The 25022-nt window shown below is 54.9% G+C and overlaps 12 protein-coding genes across 12 annotated transcripts; 6 read left to right on the top strand and 6 right to left on the bottom strand.

Annotated features, from left to right (window-relative positions):
* Positions 1-95: 95 nt before the first annotated feature.
* Positions 96-1423, top strand: BO82DRAFT_384399 (FMN-linked oxidoreductase; the record flags this gene model as incomplete). The annotated part of the gene is made up of 3 exons (XM_025638099.1): positions 96-428; positions 507-1122; positions 1182-1423. 3 exons carry the CDS (start codon positions 96-98, stop codon positions 1343-1345), a joined length of 1113 nt encoding a protein of 370 aa, XP_025490759.1. The 3' UTR covers positions 1346-1423.
* A 358-nt stretch (positions 1424-1781) lies between these two features.
* Positions 1782-3362, top strand: BO82DRAFT_403341 (uncharacterized protein; the record flags this gene model as incomplete). Its single annotated transcript, XM_025639378.1, has 4 exons — positions 1782-1787; positions 1864-2292; positions 2553-3156; positions 3217-3362. 4 exons carry the CDS (start codon positions 1782-1784, stop codon positions 3360-3362), a joined length of 1185 nt encoding a protein of 394 aa, XP_025490758.1.
* Positions 3363-4684: 1322 nt separating this feature from the next.
* Positions 4685-5999, bottom strand: BO82DRAFT_384398 (protoglobin family protein). The gene is made up of 3 exons (XM_025638098.1): positions 5849-5999; positions 5509-5782; positions 4685-5447 (listed from the first exon to the last, which is right to left on the bottom strand). The coding sequence occupies exons 1-3, from the start codon at positions 5961-5963 to the stop codon at positions 4940-4942; spliced, it is 897 nt and encodes a 298-aa protein (XP_025490757.1). The 5' UTR covers positions 5964-5999; the 3' UTR covers positions 4685-4939.
* A 68-nt stretch (positions 6000-6067) lies between these two features.
* Positions 6068-6888, bottom strand: BO82DRAFT_108527 (uncharacterized protein). Its single transcript, XM_025629785.1, has one exon. The coding sequence runs from the start codon at positions 6601-6603 to the stop codon at positions 6172-6174; it is 432 nt and encodes a 143-aa protein (XP_025490756.1). The 5' UTR covers positions 6604-6888; the 3' UTR covers positions 6068-6171.
* Positions 6889-8959: 2071 nt separating this feature from the next.
* BO82DRAFT_393080 (FAD-binding oxidoreductase) lies at positions 8960-10676 on the top strand (the record flags this gene model as incomplete). The annotated part of the gene is made up of 3 exons (XM_025638651.1): positions 8960-10006; positions 10092-10358; positions 10407-10676. The coding sequence occupies exons 1-3, from the start codon at positions 8969-8971 to the stop codon at positions 10674-10676; spliced, it is 1575 nt and encodes a 524-aa protein (XP_025490755.1). The 5' UTR covers positions 8960-8968.
* A 253-nt stretch (positions 10677-10929) lies between these two features.
* Positions 10930-11521, bottom strand: BO82DRAFT_108496 (uncharacterized protein). Its single transcript, XM_025629784.1, has one exon. It carries the CDS (start codon positions 11232-11234, stop codon positions 11007-11009), a length of 228 nt encoding a protein of 75 aa, XP_025490754.1. The 5' UTR covers positions 11235-11521; the 3' UTR covers positions 10930-11006.
* Positions 11522-12394: 873 nt separating this feature from the next.
* Positions 12395-14155, bottom strand: BO82DRAFT_286416 (amino acid transporter; the record flags this gene model as incomplete). The annotated part of the gene is made up of 5 exons (XM_025631545.1): positions 12395-12492; positions 12559-12792; positions 12864-13138; positions 13192-13534; positions 13588-14155. The coding sequence occupies 5 exons, from the start codon at positions 14153-14155 to the stop codon at positions 12395-12397; spliced, it is 1518 nt and encodes a 505-aa protein (XP_025490753.1).
* A 1425-nt stretch (positions 14156-15580) lies between these two features.
* Positions 15581-17161, top strand: BO82DRAFT_312880 (lytic polysaccharide monooxygenase auxiliary activity family 9 protein; the record flags this gene model as incomplete). The annotated part of the gene is made up of 2 exons (XM_025632456.1): positions 15581-16412; positions 16530-17161. The coding sequence occupies 2 exons, from the start codon at positions 15581-15583 to the stop codon at positions 16868-16870; spliced, it is 1173 nt and encodes a 390-aa protein (XP_025490752.1). The 3' UTR covers positions 16871-17161.
* A 632-nt stretch (positions 17162-17793) lies between these two features.
* BO82DRAFT_286246 (class I SAM-dependent methyltransferase) lies at positions 17794-19133 on the top strand (the record flags this gene model as incomplete). Its single annotated transcript, XM_025631536.1, has 6 exons — positions 17794-17898; positions 18107-18117; positions 18193-18300; positions 18354-18509; positions 18572-19033; positions 19100-19133. The coding sequence occupies 6 exons, from the start codon at positions 17794-17796 to the stop codon at positions 19131-19133; spliced, it is 876 nt and encodes a 291-aa protein (XP_025490751.1).
* Positions 19134-19314: 181 nt separating this feature from the next.
* Positions 19315-20289, bottom strand: BO82DRAFT_393076 (uncharacterized protein; the record flags this gene model as incomplete). The annotated part of the gene is made up of 1 exon (XM_025638650.1): positions 19315-20289. The coding sequence occupies one exon, from the start codon at positions 20287-20289 to the stop codon at positions 19315-19317; it is 975 nt and encodes a 324-aa protein (XP_025490750.1).
* Positions 20290-22165: 1876 nt separating this feature from the next.
* Positions 22166-23395, top strand: BO82DRAFT_355491 (alpha/beta fold hydrolase). Its single transcript, XM_025635467.1, has one exon. The coding sequence runs from the start codon at positions 22192-22194 to the stop codon at positions 23176-23178; it is 987 nt and encodes a 328-aa protein (XP_025490749.1). The 5' UTR covers positions 22166-22191; the 3' UTR covers positions 23179-23395.
* Positions 23255-25020, bottom strand: BO82DRAFT_286196 (MFS general substrate transporter; the record flags this gene model as incomplete). The annotated part of the gene is made up of 6 exons (XM_025631533.1): positions 23255-23524; positions 23583-23675; positions 23743-24240; positions 24300-24512; positions 24567-24692; positions 24775-25020. The coding sequence occupies 6 exons, from the start codon at positions 25018-25020 to the stop codon at positions 23255-23257; spliced, it is 1446 nt and encodes a 481-aa protein (XP_025490748.1).
* Positions 25021-25022: the final 2 nt, after the last annotated feature.

The following is a 25022-nucleotide window of genomic DNA, read 5'->3' as shown; positions in this document are numbered from 1 at the left end:
TGCTATTTGTCTTGGCGATGGTTTCCCAAGAAGCCGTGTTTGCGGGCGAAGACCTCCTCGAAGGTTCTCCGCTGTACAGGCTTCATTTCCAGCATATGTTCCCGGACAGCGTCGGGAATCGCATCCCACGCACTCTTCAGCGTCCGGGCTTCGAGAAGGTTGCCCGAGACCAGCTAAGCCCTAAGTCATGGGCGTTCAACACCGGTGCGGCGAACGACAATCTCACGCGAGGTGCCAACCAGACGATGCTGCAGCGGGTCTGGCTGCGACCGGCGATCATGCGCGACATCTCTACAGTGACCACGTACTGGACGTTGCTAGGCTGTCAATTCACGGTGCTCGTATACACCGCGCCGGTGGACGCGGCCAAGAGTGTCTGTGGAGAGGCTGAACTTCCATTGGCACGGGCGGCGTATAAGGCCGGAATAGTGCAATGCATCGCTACCACCGCCTCCCATTCCCTCGCCGAGACCCTCGATGCAACTCCCGAGCAGGCATAGCTGCAGTTATACATCAACAGAGATCGGAGAGAAACGGAGGCACAGATACGGCAGGCCACGGCCTCCGGAAAGGTCAAGGGGTTTCTGATTACGGCCGATCTCTCAGTGATGTTCAAGCGAGAGGCCGATGAGCGGCTCAAGCCAGGGGGAGGCAGGGGGCTGGTAGTGAGTATCAACGAGCAGCAGCAGCCGCTGGGGGGCCCATCCATGAATGCGAATGCTAGCTTAGCGAAGTCGAATAGCTCGTTCATTGATCCTACTCTCAACTGGCAGGAATTTCCCTGGCTTCGGAGCATCACCGAACTGCCGCTGCTGATCAAAGGAGTTCAGCGGGCAGAGGATGCGCATCTTGCCCTGCATTACGGTCTCGACAACATTGTGGTCAGTAACCATGGTGGCCGCGCCGCCGACACGGCGCCCCCATCCATCTTGACCCTTCTTGAAATTCGCCGTAACTGCCCGGAGGCGTTCGAGGAGATGATCTTTCTGGTCGACGGAGGGTTCCGACGAGGGTCTGATGTCGTCAAAGCCGTCTGTTTGGAAGCCTCAGTCGTCGGTCTGGGTCGACCGTTCACCTACGCCTTGACCTACGGAGAGCCGGGAGTGCTTCATGCCATCGAAGGTAGATAAACTTAGATTCACAATTAGTCGACGATGCTAACAGTCACGATGCATTTATAGTTCTGAAAAAGGAAGTCGAGACGGCGATGCAGCTGATAGGATTGACCGACCTGCGAGATGCCAGCCCTAGATACATCAACACCGCCACCTTGGATCGCTTGTTGCCACCAAACAATGGCCGCCCAGAAGCGCTCGCAACTGGCTGGACGAGAGCGAAACTGTGATGGCGCGGATTTATTCTACTTTACATTTCCCTGGCTTTTTCTTCTGTATCAAGATGTCATCTTCTCGGCAGCCAGGTGGGGCGATGCGCTGTAAGCATGGAAGGTTATCCCAGGCGGACTGTAGCTTTGCACCCTCTCTACCCTCTGTCTATTCAGGCCAAAATACTTCTTTTCCATCAGGCTACAGTTCAATTGCAGAGAGCCATAGATCATCGAAATGCAGCTTCCGATACGGGACAAACGCTGTTCGGAACTGACGCGCCACCGCATCTCTTCCGATGCGGACATGTAGCTTGCCAATGTAGCACTGCATTAGAAATAACGCTGAATGAAACATAATGTTTCAAAGAGTACAGTGTCACAAGGTCACTATTTCTACGGTTCTTGCGTTGAAAAAGTGAGTTTCGCATTCGCCGAAGACGTTGTACCTGCCCAGATGCGTGTGAGATCTCACTGACTGAAGTGGCCAGATGGTGGCTTAATCGATTGCTGATGGGTTTGCTCGACTAACCGGCAAGCTCCAAGCGGTCATCGTGCATGTCGATGTTGGAACTCAAGCTCTGAGCTGTGCAGTTCACAATGCCTCTGCCGCCTACTGTCCGGTTCTTATTTTCGCAGGCCTTGCGCCCTTCACCATCGATGGCGAACTGTCCGGGTCTCGAACGGAGTATGTGCATTGGCTGCAGGATGCCAAGGAGCAACGCCAGATTGTCTCGCAATACTGTCGGTATACCGGGGAGATCCGCAAGGGAAAGAATGTCAAGCAGATGGTAAGTCGGGCGATGCAGTTGGCAACGAGCGACCCGCCTGGACCGGTGTGTCTGACGGCAGGGCGAGAGGTGCTGGAAGACAAGATTGAGTCCTACACGATTGAGCAGGCTCATTGGAGTGCCGTTTCGCTCACCGCGCTGCCACAGAACGGGGTGGAGACGATCGCCACCCTCCTGGTTTAAGCCCAGTGTCCTCTAATCATTATAAGGCACTCGGGCAGAGATCATCAGGCATTGCCTGCACTGGTTGACCTCGTTGATGGTGCCTGGGGTGCGCGTCTTGGACTCTCTTAGGAGTGATGTGAGCCTTCCCCTTCACCCATCCGGCTTCCTTGGGGTTGGGAATCGGAGCCCATGAAGCCATTCCCACGGCCGACTTTATCCTAGTCGTTCATGCGGCAGTCCCTTGGATTCCCGTTCTCTGTCGTCCCTCCCAGCAGGCCACGATTGTGCACATCAACATCGACCCCCTGAAGAACAACCTCAACCTGTGGTACATCAATGCTTCCAAGACCTACCATGCAGATGCAGCCACCGCCTTCCTCCAACTGCAGTCGTACATCGCGAGCAACGAGGGCTTTACCCCTATCCTCGCATCAGCCGCGTATCTCAACCGCTGTGCAGCTACCAAGAACGCGCACCATGAGCGGCTGGCCGCCCTCGCACTCGCAGCTGCAGACCTCAAGAACCCGCTGGCTCTAATCAACAGCCACTATCTCGGCCGCCGTCTGCGTGAGACGTTACCGCAGGATACCATCTGGTGCCTCGAGACCGTCACCAATGCGATGCCCATCACCAATCAGCTGCAGGGCGCCCCGGGACATCTGGTCAACTGCGGCGCTGGCGGACTCGGCTGGTCGGGGGGCGTTACCTTGGGCGGTCAGCTGGCGTCCGATTACCTGGCGGGTGGGAATGGCAAGGGCAAGTTTGTGTGTGAGATTGTAGGGAATGGGACATATATGTTTGGTGCTCCGGGGACAGTCTACTGGATTGCTCGACGGTACAACCTGGCGACTCTCACCATCGTTCTCAGTAACAACGGTAAGTAAGGGGCGGCTGTCCCGTCAATCGTCGCTCAGGTGGCTAATATGTCGAGGTCAGTGATTTTCCTTCCCGTGCCTGCCTTCTATACCAAGCCCCGGGGGTTGGATGATCTTGTCGATCAGAGTGTGATGAGAATGTTGGACAATTTCGGGATCACTCTAGAGACATCTCCACGGTGGAATGGGTTGCGGAGAGACCCGTGAGCGCTATGGCAGGCTCTGGGGCATCTGGTGTACATAGCCTACCAGCGGTACGTCTATTCTATAGGAATTGGTAGACGTGGTGTGATGCTCTCTGGTTATTTAGGTATTTACTTGCCAGGTAAACAAGCATCGTTCATGTCAAATTACTCAGTGCTATCGTCGAGCACCAAAGAAGCTGCTATGCTACGCTATGCCTATCGATGAGTCTCCCAATCAGTGATTTCTGGGACACATGATAACTTTGGGTAGGGCCAACCAAGCCAGTAACTCACTGGATGAAGCATGCTAGTTCTGCCTCAGGCAGCAGCGAATAGCCAGGCAGCAAGGCAGCAAAGTCGTAGCGCACGTGATCCCTACGGTCGGGTTTCCATCATCCATCGTTCGTTCGCCATTTCTCTCTCACTACCACCCACACCACCACCATTCTCTCTCTCTCACACTTAAGACGACAAACCCTTCGCCATGGCTGATGTAACCGAGCTCGATGCTTCCCCTCTTCTCATTTGAATTGGTAGCAGCTCTACTCTATCACTCGACACCACACTGCCAGAGTTGCAAAGAAGCAATGAAGATTCTCTTCTCCACCAAACCAATCCCTACTGACAGATACTACCTAGTAGTCTCTAGGCCATCTCGTCTCTACCTCTCTGTCTTATTACTCTAAACCAATCTCATTACCAGCTTCCCAGTTCCCCCCCCGATCCCTACACCAAGGCCCAACATTTTCCACGAAAACCGCTCGTTGCAAATGGAGCTTTGAGACGAACGCGATCGAAGCAGAAGTAACATGTCTCTCTCGATTGGAAAGTACCGCCTTCGTATCCTCTAGCAGTTTCGCGATGAAAGCCTTTAATGGCTCTCCGCGCTGGAAAGTCCGACCGGCCGTTCGCCGACCCGATTCACCCACGCTCGTATACATCTCCCAATTCATCCCAGACTGCTTTTGCACTCGATTCGGTCGGATCCGACGCCTGGACTTCCTGGCTATACGAGGCTGAAATATGCTTGTAGTTAGGGAGAGGGGTGGGCGTAGGTCGTAGGCGAATGCGATGGATGGTCTGCTGGTGGTCTTCGCTACAGGGTTACTCCCAGATGGTGGTTGATCCTACCTGTCCAAGTGGATGGAAAGCTCGGTGCTTCATCGGGAGACCCTAGTCGAGGAAGTGTCATGAACCTCCATTGCATCTTACAGAGTAATAGTCCGGTCCGTGGTGTAAACGTCCAGTGCAAAATGGGGGCGATATATGATTATTCCGATGCCGGAGCAAGGAAAGTCTCTCCGTCCCACAACTGGAACTGCTCAGCATTACAGGGTACGTCTACCTCCGTCAAAGGTAGTAAAAAGACAAAAGCAACAGTCCATTTCTGCAGAACCAGGGGAATCAAATACAGCAGAATCAAGCAAACAACAAGCGCATAACCAGATCAAACACCAAATCCAAGTCCTGTCCCAGAATCCCGACAACCCCACACCCCTCCGAAGTATCCCATATGTTCCTACACCGCGTGTCCCTATCTACCTATATACCTATACCTATGCCGAAAAAGGAAATCATCAATGCCACAACGGAGGTCGGTCAGTGACCTCTTTTCCCATCTGGTCCTGACCAGACCTTCGTTTCGAAGGACTGCTTGAATCCGCCCGAGAACGGACAGGCCGAGTGGGAGGAGTGGGAGGAGTGGGAGGAACTTGGGGCGTGCATCGTGGCGGTGAAATGGCTGGCGGTCGTGTCAACCGACCGCGTATCGAAGATACTACTCGGGGCTTCGGAGAGCTGCGTGTTGGAGCGGGTGATATACGAGGCCGCATCGTCATGATGCTGCTCCTTGTTCTCGTGAACCGAGTCAGTCTCGTCCTTCATGAACTCCTCGCCGTCGCGGACCTGCCAGCGGGCGAAGAGATCGTTCTGGATCCAGATCACCTTGCTCAACGCCTTGACCAGCGCCAGCTTGAAGGCGAGCGTGAGCTGCGGGTGACTGAAGACCGCCTCGAGGATGATGTCCTGGATGTACCCAAGACACACGCCGATGTGGATGTATTCCACGTGAAAGGCGAGCATGCGATCTTTGCCGATGTGCATACGCCTGGTAGACGAGTCAGCAGGGTTCTCGAGGGGCCAGACAGCCGAGGAGACAGGCAACCTACCCGACTTTGTTCAGGTACTCATAGAATTCCGGCTTGGTAGGGTCGGAGCAAAGCTTGGTCATGTACCAGCGCAGGAACATCCGGCGACGCTGAATGTAGGCGCTGTCAAAGGTGGGATAGGTGGTTTCCTCCTCATCTTCCAGTGATGTGTCGCGTGTGCGAAACACGCGAGCTGTGATATCGTTCTCGAGGAGCTTCGCATATACTTTATCGACCAGGGTAGGCGCCAGCGCCTTGATGTATTTGGATCCCTTGTTTAGAGCGGCGACATCATCTATTCAAAATCTTGGTTAGTCAAGGAGGACAATTCAATTGCCGATTCGATCCCGACAGCACTGACCCTTACTGAATTCTAGAAACTGCTGCAAGTAGTGGACTCGTGCCCCAAGATCGGTATAGAGGGCCTTCCGATCAACATGCCGGGGGACATGGGATGATTTTCCTTGAAGAACCATGGTTGTATGTGTAGATGGGGAAATAGGGTTCTTGCTCGCAATCAATAGTAGCGGCAAATCGACAATCTAATCGGAGGGAAAGCAAAGAAAGACAGACAGACAGACAGACTTAAACAGCAAGTTGACTACGAATCGTTCCATCGAGAAGGGGGCGATCGATCTGCTATTTACGATGAACGGGGCCACTCCGAAATCGAGATTTTCTTCTTCATTTGCCATTTTCTTCAGTCCTCCGTCCTCTGTCGATTCTTTCCATCATTTTTTTTTTGTCATACATTAGTGTACTCCGTAGTGAGCGGAGCATGGCAAATGTGACGTGTAAGTGAATCCCCAGGCAAATCCACTTTGTGCCAGGCTCCCACCAGCAAGCTGGCCCAAATAGGGTTGTGAAGGAGGCGATTTGGGAAATAATAAACGGTCCCCTATGAAATGTACTGCAGTTATGCCGTGAATTTGACTTCTGACATCTGTCACTCGCCAGATTTGTATCCGGCAATGGTTGGGAAGTGGATCTGCAGGATCTGGCTTGGCTTGGCTTGGTTGCTTCTGACGGGGGAGAGGGGGAAGGGGGAAAGAGGCCCACTTCATCGTCGCCATTTTCTTCTCCTTTTCTAATCTTACCGCTCCTTCCAGTCCCCATTGCGATGCATCATTGCATCCCCCTCGACACTAGTTTGATCGTTTTTAGCACGGAGTGGATGCGGCGTTGCGGAACAAGGGATTTTTTTGGCCGGGAATTGTCGCCGAAAGGTTCAACGTCCTCAAATTCCCCAGCAACTCGACACGCCAAGGCGTGCCCTAATGAGCCCAGTGTCCACTGCACCGCGGTGTGAGAGTCCTCCCTCCTGGATGGAGCCCGTCTTAACATAGTCCATTATGATATTATGACTGGATTATTGTGGTATTAACCTTCGAAGTTCATCGGAGCCGGACCGGCCCAGTTCCTCAGGCACACTCATGTCCGAGCAGTAGCACTAAGGGAAACTAGAGCTTCGAGAAGTGTTTGACCCATGGTTCGATCGGCATCGTTGGAGACTTGAGGACTTTAGGAACCGAGTCCGGGAAGGTGAGGCTTGGAAGGTGGAGCGCCCGTTTGCCGAACTGCATCCGTTGACGACTGTGAATTGTGACTTGTGCGTTTGCCCTCGTATCTCCATCCCGGGGCAAACTGCAAGGAAACTTAAAGAACTTAGTCCTCCCCCCCTTTTCTATGTTTCCACCACCACACAAGCAGTACACTTGTAGAAGAAGCGGAAAACTCCTCTACATCCAGCTTCGAAACGACTATTCGTGCTGTTACTGCCTACTGCCGACCGGGGGTTTGAAGTCCCCATGCTGTAGAGGTTCAGCTTCGGCAAAGCTGCTACATTCGCCGAGCATTCCCGGCCGACGCTCTGGATAAGTTGTGAATGAGCGATCAGGCATCCCAATTAAGTTTAGATATCTATCGCATCCAGAATACGAGACAGATGAACAGATAAGTAAAGGGTATTCTCGCTCAGGCCTCCGACGCAATGTGACCTGTCCGTATCTTCACGAGCTCCCTAATGCGGATCGAGTCAACCATGTGGCAGTTCGCTCAAGACTGACAGGGCGCAGAAAAACAAAAGAATTCTAGACCGTCAGCCCCAAGATAGCCCTTGCATTGCATTATCATCGATCCAGTCACCTGGAAAGCCATGTGATAATTATCGAAAATTGATCGAGTCCTGGAATACCGGTAGTGTCATGGGTAGACCAAAGCGTCCTTGCTGCGAGCGGACTGACAGAGATCAACCCGGACTCAATTCTAGATCGATTTTTGAAATTGAGATCGTTAACCAGTGGCCATCTTTCCGCTTCATCGAGCGGGTCCCCCGGCCTCTAGCGGACGTCAGCAGAGAGAGAGAGAGAGATGACATCAGACTCCAGAGTAAAGTTGACGTATGACAAGGACTTGTTTCATCCACCCCGAATTTAATCAAGCCTTGCGGGGGAGCTCTGGACTGTGTGAGTTGAGACGGTCGCTTGGGCGCCATAACCCGCAAATAGCCAGTAGCAAGGGTCGCAATGGAAATTATGATATGTCAGACATCCTTGGTTTGGGTGGAAGCGTGACGGAAAGGCTCGGCTACTGATACAGGCCTTTTTTCGCCAAGTGGAGCCGCGACTGGGTGAAGAAGATCATGGTTGACATCAGGGGCGAGAGTCGAATTGCCTCGGTCGCGTCCGACATCGGCACTCCTCAATGTTGCGAGCCCTAACTTATGCTGCCGATGAGCTTCAGGTGAATCATGGGTTGGCATTGATTTCCAAGTGATCGCAAGTTTCCCTTTCCAACATGATGCATATGCATTATCAAAGTGTCCATCCTGTACAACACATAAACATCAGTCCATTGCCCCCGCCTGGGAGGACGGAAAATGAAGTCATATCCGGCGAGAACACTCAAGACGAACATGTTTTCGGCAGCACGACAAATGGCTGATTTCCAGCACGCAAGATGTCCCTGATCAAGGGCTACAAGTATAAGGGTAGTCTGATCGCAGAGTCGAATTTGCCGCAACGCGAAGCACCTGACTGCTTGCCCACTGCGCCTGCAGTGTAAACCATCATCCATCGTCATCCAACACCTCGATGATACCGTCATGCACGCCTCTGGCATTCCAGACAGCCAAAAGGAACCGCCCAGCACGGCGGCAGACGAAGATCTTCCAGGTTCAAGGCTTCATTTCCCTGGTCATCACAGAGTTTCTTCAGCTTTCAGTTTCACCCTTGCATGCTGCACATGCCAACACCTGCCAACCATGGATACTCTTCCCGACCAGTTGATGGCGTCTGGTATAGACACCAGCACACACGCTGCAAAATAAGATTATGATCACTCTTCACCAAGCCACATTCAATCAGTGACGTCAAGAGTCAAACATGGGGATGGGAAGCTATATAGATGACACTGCGAGTTGGCTACTGTCTGGATTCTCAACCAAATTTAGTCGCATCAAACTCCCACCATTCTCAACGAAATGGCACCACCTGAATACATCACACATCCCGAGTACTCCTCCAAGGTTCTCCTCCGTGGAAACCCCGAGTACGAACGATGCCGCGAAATGAACCCGAGTGCGGCTGGGCCTCGCTATCCCCGTGAAATCCATCTTGTGGAAAGCGCGGCGGATGTGAAGAAAGCCCTCAATCGAGCCACCGAGCTCAGGACAACCGTGAGCGTGCGGTCATCGGGCCACGCCGCCCAATCGCCCTATCTCGTGCAAGACGGCATCCTGATCGACACCACCAACCTCAACCGACGCGTGGATTATGACGAAGCCACCGCCCAGATATCCTTTGGGCCGTCCTGCCGCATCAGCGAGGTGGCCGAGAAGCTGAGCGAAGTCGGCCGCTTCTTCCCCATCGGCCATGCCCCGACCGTTGCCATGGCCGGCTACCTTCTTGGGGGCGGACAAGGGTTCTTCATGCGGAGTCTCGGTGCCGCCGCGACCTTCGTCACCCGGATGGAGATTGTCCTGCCCACCGGCGATATTGTTCTTGCAGACTATGAGCACTACTCCGACCTCTTCTGGGCCGCGCGTGGCAGCGGATTAGGCTTCTTTGGGGTTGTGACGCGGTTCTGGGGCAAGACCATCCCCGCCAAGACGCCCTGGCAACGAACCCTGGAATTCGAGATCAACCACGACAACTACGAGACGCTGCTGACCTGGGCCATCGAGGCCGGTCGGGCCACCCCCAAGGAGCACACGGACCTGAACATGGCCATTGCGTACGCGCAGGACGATGCGGACGCCACCGGCGATGAGGTCCCGCCCGGGGCCTGCTTGCACCTCACGTTGCTGCTGTACTGCTACGCTGACACAGAGGCTGAGGCGCAGACCATGCTTGGTGCCTACGACCAAGTCGACGAGGTGCAGGACTTCATGCTCGACAAACAGCCCATTCAGAAGTGCACCTTCGAGGAAGTCCTGGCCGCCGGAGAAGCCGGTCCGGGGCCGGGCACCCGCGTTCACAACAATAGTATCTTCAGCGATCCGGGTTGCTCGCTATCTCGGGTAAGTTGGCCTTCGGTCTTCTCATATTCTTCATCTTCTGCTCTCTCTCACGGGCTCAATCGGGGTATGCACTAACAAAAGTCAGTTGCTGGAAACCATGAAACCCGCCCTGCTAGATCTGCCCACCCGGCAATCCAACGTATACATCTACCACTGCGACCAGCGGCCCGACGAGAATAAAACGGTGATGAGCCTTCCCCAGGATCTGTACCTGACGACGGCGACTGTTTGGACGGACCCCAAGCGCGAGTCCGGTCTTCGCCAGCATATCCGGGAGCGGTATGAGCGGGCTCTGTCGGTTGCTGTGGGAATGTTTGTCGTGGACTTGGATCCCAACTGGGAGGACGTTAACGTAAGTTTGTCTCTCCCCGAGTGATATACGATACTTACACAAGTACAGGCACGGGTAATCACCGACACGGCTTTGCAGAAGTTCCTGCTCGTCCGGGAGAAATATGACCCCCAGGGATTGTTCCCCGCCTATAAAGCGTTTGTGCGGGCGGATCGCAATGTCCGAGGTCTCAAAGGTGCCTTCAACGGGGCTGCCAATGAGGCTGCCAATGAGGCTGCCGAAAGGGCTGTAACCGGGGCTGCGAGGGACGCTCTGGATGCGGCTGCCAACGCGGCTGCCACGGGGCCCGCCAATGCAGCTGTCAATGTATCGGCCTGAGAGTCCTAGGGTGTAGTGTCGAGGCGAGAACCTGTTTGAAATTCGTATAAGGGGTTAGCAAGCTAATCAGAATGTAACAACCATGGCATTTCCTGTTTAATTGTAATATTGATCTGGCACGACTGGTCTTTTCCAGCCGATCATACTCGTTAATCTCACTGCACGTTGTACCCTAGGCATTCCATTTATCAAAAGAGCAAAACGATGTTCGATTCCTGCGCGCAGTATATACAATCCCGCGACCTTCTCTATGCATGCAGTCTATCTCTATCACGCTGGCGAAATGCATGAATTATCTGAAAGTGCCGGTAATGTGCCTCTCTGTGTCGCTCACGCTTGAGCCTTCTGGTGGAGAAGACCGAGATGTTCCTTGATACTCTTCAATTCTTTCACCCGGCTATCCTCATTCTCCTTCAGAAGCCGCAAGTGTTCCTGCTTGAGCTCCTTGAAGTCGTCCTCAAGCTTGTGGTGCCAGGGATAGAGGACGAAGACCTGGAAACAGAGGGCCGAGCTGGCGATGACGAAGTTCGTTAGGGAGAATCCGCGGGTGATGAGCATGGTGGCTGCCACGAGGGGTTAGTGAGGTTCCGCATTGCTGGAGTCAGTGGTTGGACCATACCTTCAGTATCTAGAACAGCAGAGAAGAGAGAAGAGTGAGTGTGTTTCTTCTATGGTTTATCGGTCGAAGAAGCGCGATTTGAATGGCAGGGTAAATGAACGGATGGAAGTGGTTGAGGGGAGATTGGGTGGTAGGGAAGAAAGGGAGGCAAGAGTCAGACAGAATGAACCACTGCCCAAGTATTTGCAAGGCGGATTTTCCACCCAAGTTATATTCTCAAGACCCGGCCCCTATTGCATAATCGGGCATCTTGCTGCAGTGCTGCTAATTCCCAGGCAGAGGCAGGGCTGTCGGATCCGAGAACGGGGATATTTCGGCGACCGTGAGTGGTGGATTTGCGGGGCACCACACCAGCACCGGCAACATCCGACCAGCCGAAACAATCCGATTGACACCCCGGTTTGAGAAGCCCTTATCAGATCCAGGATCCAGGGTGTGTACTTCTACTCATAGCCCTGAGCTGTATGTCTGAGGACTAATGAGCTTTGGTGTCCTGTCAACTTATTCATAAAGACTCAACGTCCGGAGGAGCCTCCGGCGACCCTTTCGTCTAGCTTCTTCCACATGATAACATTCAGCCCAAGATGCGAAGCCCAGATATCTCAACTTCAAGGCTATTGAACTGGGTCGTTGCCCTTCAGTTAATCCCCTAGCACAAGGGAAGTTCTCAAGCTATACTCGAAGCAACTCATTCAGCTCAATTTGTGACTGGCCTCCAGAACTCCGAGGATAAAGTACCACACTTCTTGGGCAAAATGTCTCCCAGGGCCAGGTAGAGTGTAGTTCTTATGCAATGACAACTATAACAGTTGAATCCGATGCCCACTTGGCGGCTGACTTGGTCTACGATAGCAATAGTATACGTACGTTATACTCTCACTCCTCACTTATCTTATCAGCTACGTATACTGTATCCGAAACCGTAATCGATAGGAACCGTTCCGAAGGAGATTCCGGACCCCAGGCGGGGAACGCCCAACCTCCCTCCCTATCCCCTAATCTACGTGGAACAAGAAGCATCGCACAAGCTTTTCCAAGTAACTTCAACGCCAGCGTCATATATTCGTTATCTAGGAAAAATACACCTATGCGATGAGCGCTACCCCACGCGAGCGCCCTCGTATCGACCACGCGCATAGAATCCCCAATTGAGCCCGGTCAGGATGGCAACAACCCCAAGCACCGGTGCAGTATAATCTAGAGATCAACGTACGTCAGCAACAAGATGATTAGTTTAGTAACGAGAACCGGAGGAAATCTTACTCATATTGCCACCCGTAAGCGGAAAGGAAGTCGGGAAACAGAGGAAGATCATGACGACGATGGTATAGACCACAGCGACAATGTTGCAGAAGTAACCCAGTCCCGACGAAAGGCCAAAGTGGCGCCCGATGGGGAGATAGACCTCCGACCGACGCTGCCAGATGAGCAATGCGATCGGAAGCGTGACGGAAATCTGCGACAGAATACTGGCGGTTCCGACAAACGCATTGAAGACTAGAGAAGGTGAGTCAGTCTCGTACTCACGACCCAGCGTGTGGGCCACGACGATGTTTGGGGGATCCTACCGGAAGAAGACGCTAGGTAGAGGAATCCAATCACGAAGCAGGCGACGAAATTGAGGCCTAGAGCGTACAGAGGAACGCCTTGTCGGTGGTCTAGCTGCTTTAAATACCCCGAGAGGAAGATTCCGTTGTCACACGCAAACGACCACGTCAACCGCGAGGCAGTGGAGTGGATTGCGCATGCAGACACAAACATGATCGAAATCATCACGACGAGGAAGACCGTCGCACAGGTGGTCGATCGGCTGGCCTGTGCCCATAGATCGTAGATTGGGAACCTGTCAAGATTGCGCTTAGCATCAAGACACTGGATTTAAGAATCCCGCCTTACCCTGAGGCTGCATCAACCAGACTGTCAAAGTCGGTTACGCTGTAGCACATGGCCAAGGCAAACGCAAAGGCAGCCACAGAACCAATGCTCACGGTCGACAAGATGGCACGCGGGATGGTCCGTGCTGGGTTAAGACACTCGTCTGCCATGTGCATCGTAGCGTCCAGACCGATGAGCATGTAGGACGGGGTCGACAGACCGGTTAGGAATACAATCCCGTTAGACCAATATCCATTCGAGGAGTTGACAAAATGACCCCAGACGGTGGCTGAGTCTGCATGAACAGCTGAGCGTGCGGGACAGACAATTGTTGTGATAACAAATAGGGCCAGAGAGACGTAGACTGTGATCATCGTTAAGATGTTTCTTTCGAAAAGCAATGGATCAAATACTCACAGGCCCAGTCATAGACCCAAACCGTCTTGGACAGTAACCCGACATTGTATGCCATGGCAATGATATGCACCGCTTGGTACATTAGGAAGTAATGCCAGGATTGTGGAATAAAGGTGGGATGATAGGTGAGAGCCAGAGCCATAATACCCTCTGTGATCATCAATGACAGCGAGGCAGCGATGGCCACCCATGACCAGATACCGATTATCCCACACAAGTAGGACAACCACCGGCGATGCTGTGCTGGAGCCAACATGGAAGTGAAGTAATACTGGCCACCAGCCGATGGATACACGGCTGCCAGCTCGGCCAGGCTGAGCCCAGTGCAGGACATGGCAAAGCACACCACCAGAATACCGTACAGTAGGGTAACCGTGCCACCTCCTGCAATGGCTAGGGGTAGACTGCCTGCAATAGCAATCCAACTGTTGGAGGTGTTAAACCCCAAGGCCATGATGCTGATCATGTTGAAATTGCGCTTGAGGCCCGGCCCTTCGTGAGACAGGGCGGCCACCGTGCCGACTTCCACGTCTTGCTGGTCATGTTCGGGCTCTACACTCTTCTCCATTTTTGTCGTTACTGAAAGGCATGGCTTTTGGCGGGGCGATAATTCCTCCATCGCAGCACGTCGCAGAGTATGAGCGGATCTACTTCATGTCAGTGTGTTGAGGGGCCCAGTCCCGGGTTCATATAGCGAGATCGGTTCATTCCGAGTCTGGTGGCGTCGCGGTCGTGAACGATAACATTCTTGGGAGAGATAAAACTCGATTCGCCGTCACTTGTGGCGCTTATCAGGATGATCTTCGTATCTGATAAAGCTCTCTCGGAACAACGTCGATTGATATCGGTATGAATCCGAGCCAATGCAAACGAGCCTACTGGGCAGAAATGCGATGAAGTATATAGCAAGGGATTGAGTCCAATATGACCATCAAAGGAATACCATCAAGTCATGGACCGCAAAGGAAATCATTGGCCGTGATTGGGGGGAGGGTGAAGAAATGGCAGACTGAATGCGTACCAAGCGTTTTGAGCAAGAGTGAAGGGTAGGGTAATGAGATATGCTACCAAGGTGGATGACGACTACTCCTTCCATCCGCGCCCAAGGTTAGCCCTTGTTGGAGCCAAACCCTGTGTGAAAACGGAGACTTGTGCTCCAAACCATTAGGATCGTTCATCAAAACAGGTCCCCAGAGGATAGGAAGATACGGACATTGTACTGTATAGGGTTTACTGCATGGACTGGCGGTGAGCGGGGAAGCATGCCACGTGACTGTCCGAAAAGGGAAGGCGAGACTATAAGTTCTTCCGCTCCGGTCCTTGCTTTCCAGCGACGCCGAGTCACGTGCTCTCTCCTCGTCCTCATCTTTCTCTACCGCCAACATCAACATCACGACGTATCGCACGCTTCCCGAATATCACCGCAGATATTCTCCCCGAGGTAATCTTAATACTCACTCCTGTTCCTTCTCCCTCGTTCTTTCACTACTTCTCAACGTTTCTGCCTCATCATGTGAGAGCCCATTCAGCCTACTCAGAGTACACCGAGGGCCCACCTCAATCTCGCTAAGCCACTGGCATCTTGATGGCGTGTTTCCGCAGTCCCCACCCCGGCGTCAAACAACGAAGGAGTGTGGTCTGTCTCAGAATTGGTGAAACAACCTAGACAGCCTTGAACCTTCCCGGCTGTTCAAGACCCCAAACCACTGGTTCATTCCCCTCAGTCGCTACCAGGCACAAGGTTTGCCCATCTCGCTTGGTGATGACAATCTCTTTTCCGACCTCGCCATCGCCAGTCCGGCATCATGCATCCCTCCCACATGCTTAAATAGATGCAACACCCCTCTGGCATCGGAGATCCATTCAGCAAACCTGTCTCTCCTTTCCTGAGTCGCTCCTTCGTTCCTGTCTGGACTTCATTGACTGAAGTCCCTTCCTTTCTTTTCACTTTCTATTCAAATTCAACACACTGCTGTGCGGTGCTTTTGCCAAGATGTCTCTTTCCAAGATTGCTACTCTTCTGCTGGGCTCGGTCTCGCTGGTCGCCGGTCATGGTTATGTCTCGAGCATCGAGGTGGACGGTACCACCTATGGAGGGTACTTGGTCGACACTTATTACTTCGAATCCGACCCGCCCGAGCTGATCGCCTGGTCCACCAATGCCACAGATGATGGCTATGTATCGCCCTCCGATTACGAGAGCGTCAACATCATCTGCCACAAGGGCTCTGCACCTGGCGCGTTGTCGGCCCCTGTCGCGCCCGGAGGCTGGGTGCAGATGACCTGGAACACCTGGCCGACCGACCATCACGGCCCTGTCATCACCTACCTGGCCAACTGCCACGGTTCTTGTGCTGATGTGGACAAGACCACCCTCGAATTCTTCAAGATCGATGCTGGCGGCCTAATTGATGACACGGACGTGCCGGGAACGTGGGCGACTGATGAGCTCATTGAAGATAGCTACAGTCGCAACATTACAATCCCCAGCGATATTGCCCCCGGGTACTATGTTCTGCGACACGAGATCATTGCCCTGCACAGCGCCGAGGACCTGGACGGGGCTCAGAATTACCCCCAGTGTATCAATCTGGAAGTCACGGGCAGCGAGACAGCGACCCCAAGTGGCACCTTGGGCACTGCGCTGTACAAGGAGACCGACCCCGGCATCTACGTGGACATCTGGAACACGTTGAGCACGTATACTATTCCTGGCCCCGCGCTGTACACAGCTGGCAGTACTGCGACCGCAGCCGCTGCTGCCGATACCACCGCCACTTCTGCTGGCACCACTGCCGTGGTCACCACCGCTGCCGCCGTCGTCAGTACCACCGTGGAGGCTGTTCCGACCGAGTCTTCAGCGCCTTCCGAGTCCAGTGTAACTACCTCGGTCTCTACTCAGCCCACCGCCGGCAGCGACATCACTTTCCGACCGGGCCAAGTCAAGGCAGGTGCTTCGGTCGACAACTCGGCTACTGACTCTGCTGGTGAATCTGCCACGACTGCCACGACTACCACGACTTCGGTGGCCACTGCGGCTTCAAGCTCGGATTCGTCGACCACATCCGGGGTTTTGAGTGGCGCCTGCAGCCAGGAGGGCTACTGGTACTGCAACGGGGGCACCGCGTTCCAGCGCTGTGTCAACGGGGAATGGGATGCGTCGCAGAGTGTGGCTGCGGGCACGGTCTGTACCGCGGGAATCTCGGAAACCTTCACCATTTCAGCCGCCGCCACGCGCCGGGATGCCATGCGTCGTCATCTGGCGCGTCCCAAGCGTCACTGAGCGGGTGACAAGGTGATAGGATCGGAAGGAAACTACCATCTTGGCCTTGTATATATAAGTTACCACATAGCTTGTAGCATAGTCATGCGTTGACCGCAGATTTGGTTGTGCTTTAAGTTGAATTGAGTGAGTGTCTTGCGTGTGTTGAGAGCCCTAACCCGCCGGGGGAATCCTAAACCTGACGGCCCACTTTTGACTGCAATAGTACTGCGATAGTGCACTGTCTCACAGACTTAGCGAGATTGACAGCTCACATTTGGTATGACTAACCCCGTTGGACACACACATTCCATGATTTCCATCCCGTCCTGTCCGGATCTGCATCTGATGACAGGCTGACGCAGGAGCCTAAGCGATCCTGCTTGCCGATCGCTCTGCCCGATCCCTGCAGTTGGCTGCTCACCATAGGCTCATCGCAATGACGACACTTGGGCCACACAATCGAACAACCGAACAAGGGATAGACTGGGATCGACTGGTGCAATCCTGCGATCTGCACCTGTCAATTTCCGTCAGATGGTCGGTTGGCGTTCCCTTGATCCTCTCCACATATTTCTAAGGGGGGGGCGTCGCACCCGGTGCTTCTTCCCGCGCACCCTCAATCACATCATTTTCAGTATCATTGACGGACAGGCCCTCCATCATGACTACCACTGAACAGCAACAACCGCAACCACCGCAACACCAGCTCCCCCCTCCCACTGGGAGCACTGGTTATGGGCACGCACAAGACCCAGAGCCCCACGGCCACCAACCGCCCCACGCTCCTTTGTCTCCTCTGGGGCCGGAGATTCCCCCTCCTGAGCACGAAGACTTTGTGACCGACACCGAGGTAGGTTTTGTGCCCGCGGCCCGGCCCGGAGTGTCCACCGGGGGATCCTTGGTTCATACGTTCACACTGCCTTTGCCCCTCCCCGCAGTCGATGCGCAGCGACTACGATGAAGACTTCATGGATACCTATTCGCTTTCCTCCAGTATCCTAGACTATCAGTATGAGAATGGGCGGCGATACGCAAGCTTTCGCTCGGTAGGTTGACCTCTTGCTGCAAGTGTCCCGGGGTCTGACGAGGGTATGCGACCGTAGGGAAATTACATGTAATTTTCAACCCCTTCGGGATGCGTGGGACGTGATTAACAAGGCCAGGATGCCGAATGATGAAGAGGAACAAGAAAGGCTGGACTTGGTGACTATGTCCCTTCGTTGTTGTCTCTCTGATAGATACTGACACCGCCAGACACATCACATGTGAGCGAGCTTCCTTCGCCTTTTCCGCTTGCCCAACCCTCTAAGTAGCAGCATGAGCTGACCACCATTTGCCAGCTACCTAATGCTGATGGGGGGCGAGCTGTTCAACGCCCCCATCAAGAACCCTCAGAAAGTGCTCGACCTGGGCACGGGGACTGGCAACTGGGCCATCGATTTCGCCGAGTATGACTCTTCCCCTCATGGTATTGGCTCCGGCTATACTAAGTGTGTGCCAGCCAGTACCCCGGTGCCGTCGTAGTGGGCAATGACCTCAGCCCTATTCAACCCGCCTGGGTTCCCCCGAACGTGGACTTCTTCGTCGACGACTACGAGTCCGACTGGCTCGAGAAGATGAATGCCTACGACTTCATCCACTCCCGCAACCTAGCCGGGTACCTACCCTCCCTCTCTCCTTCTTCTCCCCAACCCAAACTCACCTCAAACCCGTCAACAGCTGCGTCGTCGACTGGCACCGCCTCATCCGACAAGCCTACGACCACCTCAAGCCGGGCGGGTACCTCGAACTTCAAGAGAGCGCCGTCTGGGCGTGGAGCGACGACGGCACGCTGAAGATGGACTCGCCCTTGATGGAGTACCTGATGTCGCTGAACGACGCGGCGCACATGATCGGCCGGGAGCTGAACATCTACATCGACCTGAAGCCGTGGCTGATCGCGCACGGGTTCGAGGATGTCCATGAGCAGACCTACATCCTACCTTTCTCGCCGTGGCCGCAGGATGCCCGGCTACGGGAGATTGGGCGCGTGCAGGCCGCCATGGTCGAGAAGGCCGTCGAGGCGTATGGACTGCGACTGTGTACGCAGGTGCTGGGCTGGAGTCAGGAACAGACAAAGCTGATGCAGAATTTGGTGCGGCAGCAGCTGAAGGATCGGTCGTTGCATTCGTATACCAAGATGTAAGTGCTGTGATCTGCCGTGGGGGTAGGGGCAGGGGTGGGGCATCGTGGCTAATGACCAGATAGTAAGGTTGCGTATGGCAGGAAACCTTTGATGTAGCTGGGCAGCCACTGGGCGTGAGTTTGGTTTTCTGGTCCGATGAACGGGATTGCAAGACCGGGTGACCGGGTTATCGATCCAGAGCTAAGCAGAAAGAACGGGATATCAATCAAGTTAGAATTCGATTCTATTTAAATAGGAAGTTACAGCGTAAGGCAGGCAGAGTGAACCTCAACTCAATCTACCCAGTCCGCCCCGTCCGCCACAAGCGAGAGCACAAGGGACACGTGCCCGCGCGGCCCAGCCAGGTCGACAGACAGGCGCCGTGGAAGTTTTGCCCGCAGCGCGCGCACCAGACGACGGGCATATTCGCCTCCTCCGGATCGTCGGACTGGAATTGACCGTAACAGATGGGACACTTATCGTCCGGCCCGATCGCTCGCTGGCTCGCGACGGGGGCAGCATCCGCCGGCGTGGGTCGTGGCAGCCGGCCCCGGTAGGGTAGGAAGTGCTCCCCACCCCAGGGCCAGTGATCCTGCCAGGCCGGATACTCGACCGGATCGGCCCAGAGCTTCAGCATGGTCTTCCCCGGGTGGGGGATCAGCATGCGCAGGATCTGCACGTTCTCGGCGATCGTGATACACAGCATCAGGTTTGACGGGCGACCTCTGCGACCTCTGCGATGTCGGGCTAGTTCCTGGTCACCGAGTCGCTCCAACCCGCGCAGCACCTCCGTGGAGACATCAGAGGCGGAGGCGGAGGTGGAGGGGGTGTGATAGGTGGCAAAGGAGGTGCCCACCGTGATGTTGCCAGTGGGGAACAGTTCGCGGAATTCGCACATGAGCGAATCCTCACGCTCCTCCCTGGTAACATGGGTCAGGAGCAGCTCCGTCAGGATGCCGGCGAGCGAGCGTTCCATCCGGTAGAAGATCGCCGGCCAGTCCTTGTTGTTATTGTTCACATGGAGCGCCGCGAGGTCGGAGATCTGCGTGCGCCTGAGCAGGTCGAGGATGGTGTGGCGCAGCGCCGGGTTCGACCAATCCGTGCGGAGAATATTCACCTCGTAGTCGTAGGTAAAGATCAGGTGCACGAACCAGTGACCGATGCGATCGAGGGCTTCGCCCAGGATGAGCGACAGCGCCTTGTAGTCCAGGGCGTCCGGGTGGTGGACGGGCAAATTCTGCTCGGGGCCGGGGAATATGCGGCGTTCAGCCATGTTGCGTGGTTGGCTTTGTCCAAAGGTTGATAAAAGTGGGCTGGGGGGGGGGGGGTTGTCTTAGGGCTATTCAACGAGAGAACAAACTGATGTATTTATATAAAGGCTTGGGGACAACGAGTGCATGGGTTCTGTCCTCACACACCGGCGCATTCCGCTTGCTTGCTCGTGCTCTTTCAGTCATGATGGAGCTCGTCGATTCGCATAACGATATTCTACAGTGGAGCGATTTGCTTTGTTCGTGGTGCGTTTGTCACAGGTTTGTGGTTCCAGTATAAAGTCACGCCTTATGGACAGCTCAATCGCGCATGTTCGACATCTCACCACCATCATCATGCTTGAAACAGAAAAACAGCTCCTCCAAACACAAGTCGACCGATCGGCCTCGTGCTTCGGCCCCAGTGGGAGGCCTGCTCGGTTGCTTGGCTGGAGAACGCGGTCCTGAGCACCGCAAGTCCACCGTGAGCAGTCGCGCAAAGGATAACTCAGACCGTCGGCATGAGCCTTCGTCTGCCTCCGCCTCCAAGGGGAAACAGCCAGTTCGCTCCGCAGAGGGCTATCAAGCAGAGAAACCGGAGAGGAGGGCCATCGAGGGCATCGACTTTACGCTCATACTCCGGCAAACCCGCCCAGACCCGTCCATTCGGGGTCCCAGGTCCAGGTCAAGAATGCCCCAACCTCTTCGGCCGTTGGGCGTACCCAGGCTGGCCACTCGAATGTCTATGCACAAAAGGCGTTAACCCCTGTTCCCTCAAATCTTCAGACTACAAGGTCAGGCGCTCATACCAGGCTTTCTGAGCCTCTGATGTCGGGTGCCCACCAAGCCCAGCATCAGCCTTCCTCCGTCACCAACGATAATTCAGAAGAAAGTGGATTCAGCGCCAACTCTAGCACCGTTGGTATCTGCGGGTCCAAAATCGCGGACCGGGGTCAGGCCTCCCCCGCAATCAACGAGAATGGGGATGAAAGCGGGTTCAGCGCTACTTTCAGCACTGCTGCTGTCTACGGGTCCAGCCTTGAAGCCCGGGTTCAGACTTCACCCGAATTCAGCGAGAGCGGGGATAAAGAAGGGCTCAGCGCTACTTTCAGCACCGCTGGTGTCTGGGGCTCTAAAGTTGCGGACCGGGACGAACTCCGCAGCGATGAGGAATCCGAAGAATCCGAGGAAGTCTTCATTTACTATGAGGCCTCCGATCAAGACTCCGATATAGGGAACTCCGACCCAAACTCCGTGTTTTCCAGTGATGTCCCCGCGGGCGTTCAAGTGGGCGCCAGCATCACCAACGCAGACCGACCTTAACAATACCACAATATCAACGCGGCCTTGAATGACCTTGAGATCAAGGACAACTGTTGTCTGATCTGTCGCAAACGCTTGCGCAAGGACGGATTCTCCTGTACCGGCGGATGTGGTGGCACACAGTAGCACAACGACTGTCTCCGACTGGCGCATCCCAAGAAGTGAAGAGAACCAAGAGCCCTGTCCGTCTCTAGTGTGCGGGCAGGACATCTTTCAGGTGAACTGCGTGGTCTGTGGCCAGCCCATCTAGGACTACGAGTTCTGCCGTCCCCAGCAATGCGGAGCGTGGCTTCACGAGGTTTGTGTGGAACGCTGGATTGATCAGTGCTGCGAGTCGGGGTCCGGAATGGCGATATGAAGAAGCCCGGAAGCCCTAACTGGTAGCTCCCGTCCGTACCTTTAGTTTCAATTCCAACGGGTTTCATGAATTGTCAGCTTTAGAAATCAAGAATGCCCCGCAATACCTTACTTGTTTCTTTTAGTCATGCTCACTAATTCAACTTCGGGATCCGCGTTATTTGAGGATCCAACGATAGTAGAGATAAATACCAAGCTTCTCACCTGCATGTTGCCATTCATCACATACCCTCAACATCAGAAAAATGACCGCCAGAAATCTCCGGCTTCTTCAGCGCCAGACTTCTCCATCCACCGGCCTCTCCTACCTCACCAACGCCACGATTCCGCAGCCCTCGATCCAGCAAATCTCCCTCTTCATTCCGGGCTTCGGCTGTCCAGCCACCGACTACATCCCCCTAATCACCCACCTCCACACCCACGGCCACACCCTCAGCAAGGGCCACGTCCATGTCGCCGTCGACCTCCCAGGCCACGGCCAGTCACCTACCTCCATCCTACCCACCCCTGAGACCGGAGGAATCAACGAGCTCCTCGTCCAGCTGCACGCAGAACTGCTCTCCACCCTCCTCCCATCCTCATCCCCCTGCCCTAAACCGTCTCCAATCCCCACCACCCTCTACGGGCACAGCATGGGCACCTTGACCGTCCTCGACCTTATTGCCCACACCCTCACCACCGCCCCCTCTCCCCTCAAAGTCACGGGGATAATCCTCCTCGACGGCCCCTACGCTGGCACGACACCCCCGACTCCCCTCGACCTGAATACCCTCGCCACGTACGCCGAACACTATCGCAGCACCATGCCCGACCGCATCGCCCGGTGTTTCGGCCTGCACACCAGCCCGGAAACTGCCGCCGCCGTGCAGGAAACATACTCCCGCCTGGACTTCGCGTACCTCATACGGATGTCGCATTACTACGGGACGGTCGATGGGCGATTCGCGCAGATCCTGTACGCCCTCAACCGCCACAACGACCAGTTGGTGGCAACGGGCGAAACCCCAGTGCGGTTGCTGGACGTGCAAAGCCAGGAGGGCGATTTCGAGAGCGAGCGGAAGAGCCTTCGCAAGGGCGACGTGACGGCGCACGCGGCGTTTGTCCGGAGGGAACTGGATGGGCGGTGGTTGCGGGAGTATGTCGTGGAGGGGACGGGGCATTTTCCCCACCTGGACGATGTGGTAGAGGTTGGGGGAGTGGTTAGAGGTTTCCTCGCTGAGGAGTTGGTTTAGTGTTTGAGACTTAGACTAGAGCAATGTGATTCTGGAAGGATCTTCAACATCATACGTTCTGTGGTGACGGAGACAGCTAGAGCGTATACTTGAATCCGCGCAACCCCCCGATCACCAACTCCTCCCGATCCACCTTCTTATTCAGATAATGCAGTCGCACCGACAGCACCCCCACCAGCACAACGGACAGGCACGTCAGGCCGATACTAACCAGGATCCCCGGGCGGTACTCTGGCGCATCCTGCGAGCGATACACGAGCGATCCCGTCATCCCGCCCGACGCTCCGAGTCCCACGAAGATGGCGCTGCAGATAGCGCGCTTCCACTGGCCGCGGACATTGTTCGCCTTGCAGATCCTCAAATCAGCTACTGTACTCAGCTATTATGCAAGGGCAATGACTAACCTGATACGCCATCGCGGCCGGAATATTTCCATTCGCGCCGATGGTGGTGAAGAAGCATCCCACCAGGCGGGGGGCCACGCCGGTCGTGAAGCCCTAGTCCATTCCATTAGCTCATCACTCGTCCCTACACCCACACAGAAAGAAAAGAAAGGGGGAATACCATCAAAGGCAACCCAATCAAACTCAGCACCGAATTAAACACAATGATTGGACCGCGAATGCGATACCGATCCCCAACCCACGAGGTAGCCATCATCACAATCCCGGCAGCCGCATACGGCGGCGCAAATAGACACAGCGACACGCCCGTCGAGAACCCCATCCCTTGCTGGTAGATGATCGGCAAGAAGTACGACAGAGCATACGCAGTGGTCGTACTGCAGAAGTAGATCAACCCGAAGCCCCAGATATTGATGTCGAGGCCCGCGGCCAGGTATTTGCGGAGGTTGAACGGCTCGAGGGCGGAGTCGGAGCGATCCGCATCAATGCGGCGGATCACAATCTCATACTCGCGGGGCGAGAGGAAGCTGTTGCGCTGGTTCAGCATGCGGTCCGGGAAGTCGATCAGCACGAAGTAGGCGATCACAGCCAGGACGCAGGTGATGAGGCCTTGGATGACGAAGATCCAGCGCCAGGCGGTTAGGCCTCCTAGGCCATTCTATCTCCTGTCAGTTGGGTCTATCCAGGCTAGACGGGGAATGGGGAAGGGCCGTTAACCATGAAAGTAATTCCATACGATAGAAGCCCCGTGAACGCTGACGCCACACATCCCAGCAGATAGAACAAGGCATATCGTTTCTGGATCTCAAACCGCGTGTACCACGTCGAGATCAGATATACCGCTCCGGGGAAGAAGCCCGCCTCCAGGGCGCCGATGACGATCCGGATGCCGACCAGCTGGGTCCAATCTTTGACAAACCCCGCCGCCAACTACACCTTTCTCAACATTCACCGGATCGATACTTGCAAGAAGGAGAAACATACCATCACAGCCCCCCACACAAAACACACCCCAGAGATATACGCCACCGGCCCCAATTTCCGGACCAACACCGGCCCCAGCGCCTGGAAGCAGATGTACGGCGGAAAGAACGCGACGGCGATGATGCTCTACCGCACCGCAGCAACCAAGCGAATTAGTCTTTCCCCTCCCCCAAATCGTCAGACAACAACAAGAGGGGACTAAACGTACATATCTCATCCCAATCAGATGCAACTGCTTGGTCATGCCCGCCACCGACGCGGTCCCCAGATTCCCGCGATCGATCAGGGAGACCGTATGCAGTAACCCTAACATGACAATCAAGCGGCGGTCCACGCGATGGAGGATCCGACGTTCTTCCTTCGTGGCCTTCCCCGGCCGGGAAGAGACGGTGCCGTCTTCCTCGGGAGTCTGGACATGGTCGACGGGGGCTTTAGTGCTGGAGGTGAGGGACATTG

Source organism: Aspergillus uvarum (assembly GCF_003184745.1).
Source record: "Aspergillus uvarum CBS 121591 unplaced genomic scaffold BO82scaffold_36, whole genome shotgun sequence".
NCBI lineage: Eukaryota > Fungi > Ascomycota > Eurotiomycetes > Eurotiales > Aspergillaceae > Aspergillus > Aspergillus uvarum.
The sequence above is the reverse complement of the archived record's forward strand: the minus strand, read 5'-3'. Positions and strand labels throughout refer to the sequence as shown.

Bases quoted from the DNA above. Each gene is read 5' to 3' on its own strand.
- BO82DRAFT_108527 (XM_025629785.1), bottom strand. From the start codon at position 6,603: ATGGGGACTGGAAGGAGCGGTAAGATTAGAAAAGGAGAAGAAAATGGC.
- BO82DRAFT_108496 (XM_025629784.1), bottom strand. From the start codon at position 11,234: ATGCTCATCACCCGCGGATTCTCCCTAACGAACTTCGTCATCGCCAGC.
- BO82DRAFT_355491 (XM_025635467.1), top strand. From the start codon at position 22,192: ATGACCGCCAGAAATCTCCGGCTTCTTCAGCGCCAGACTTCTCCATCC.
- BO82DRAFT_384398 (XM_025638098.1), bottom strand. From the start codon at position 5,963: ATGGTTCTTCAAGGAAAATCATCCCATGTCCCCCGGCATGTTGATCGG. The intron at 5,783-5,848 runs GTCAGTGCTGTC...GATTTTGAATAG, and splicing joins GTTTCTAGAATTCAGTAAGG to ATGATGTCGCCGCTCTAAAC. The intron at 5,448-5,508 runs GTAGGTTGCCTG...CTCGTCTACCAG, and splicing joins GAGTACCTGAACAAAGTCGG to GCGTATGCACATCGGCAAAG.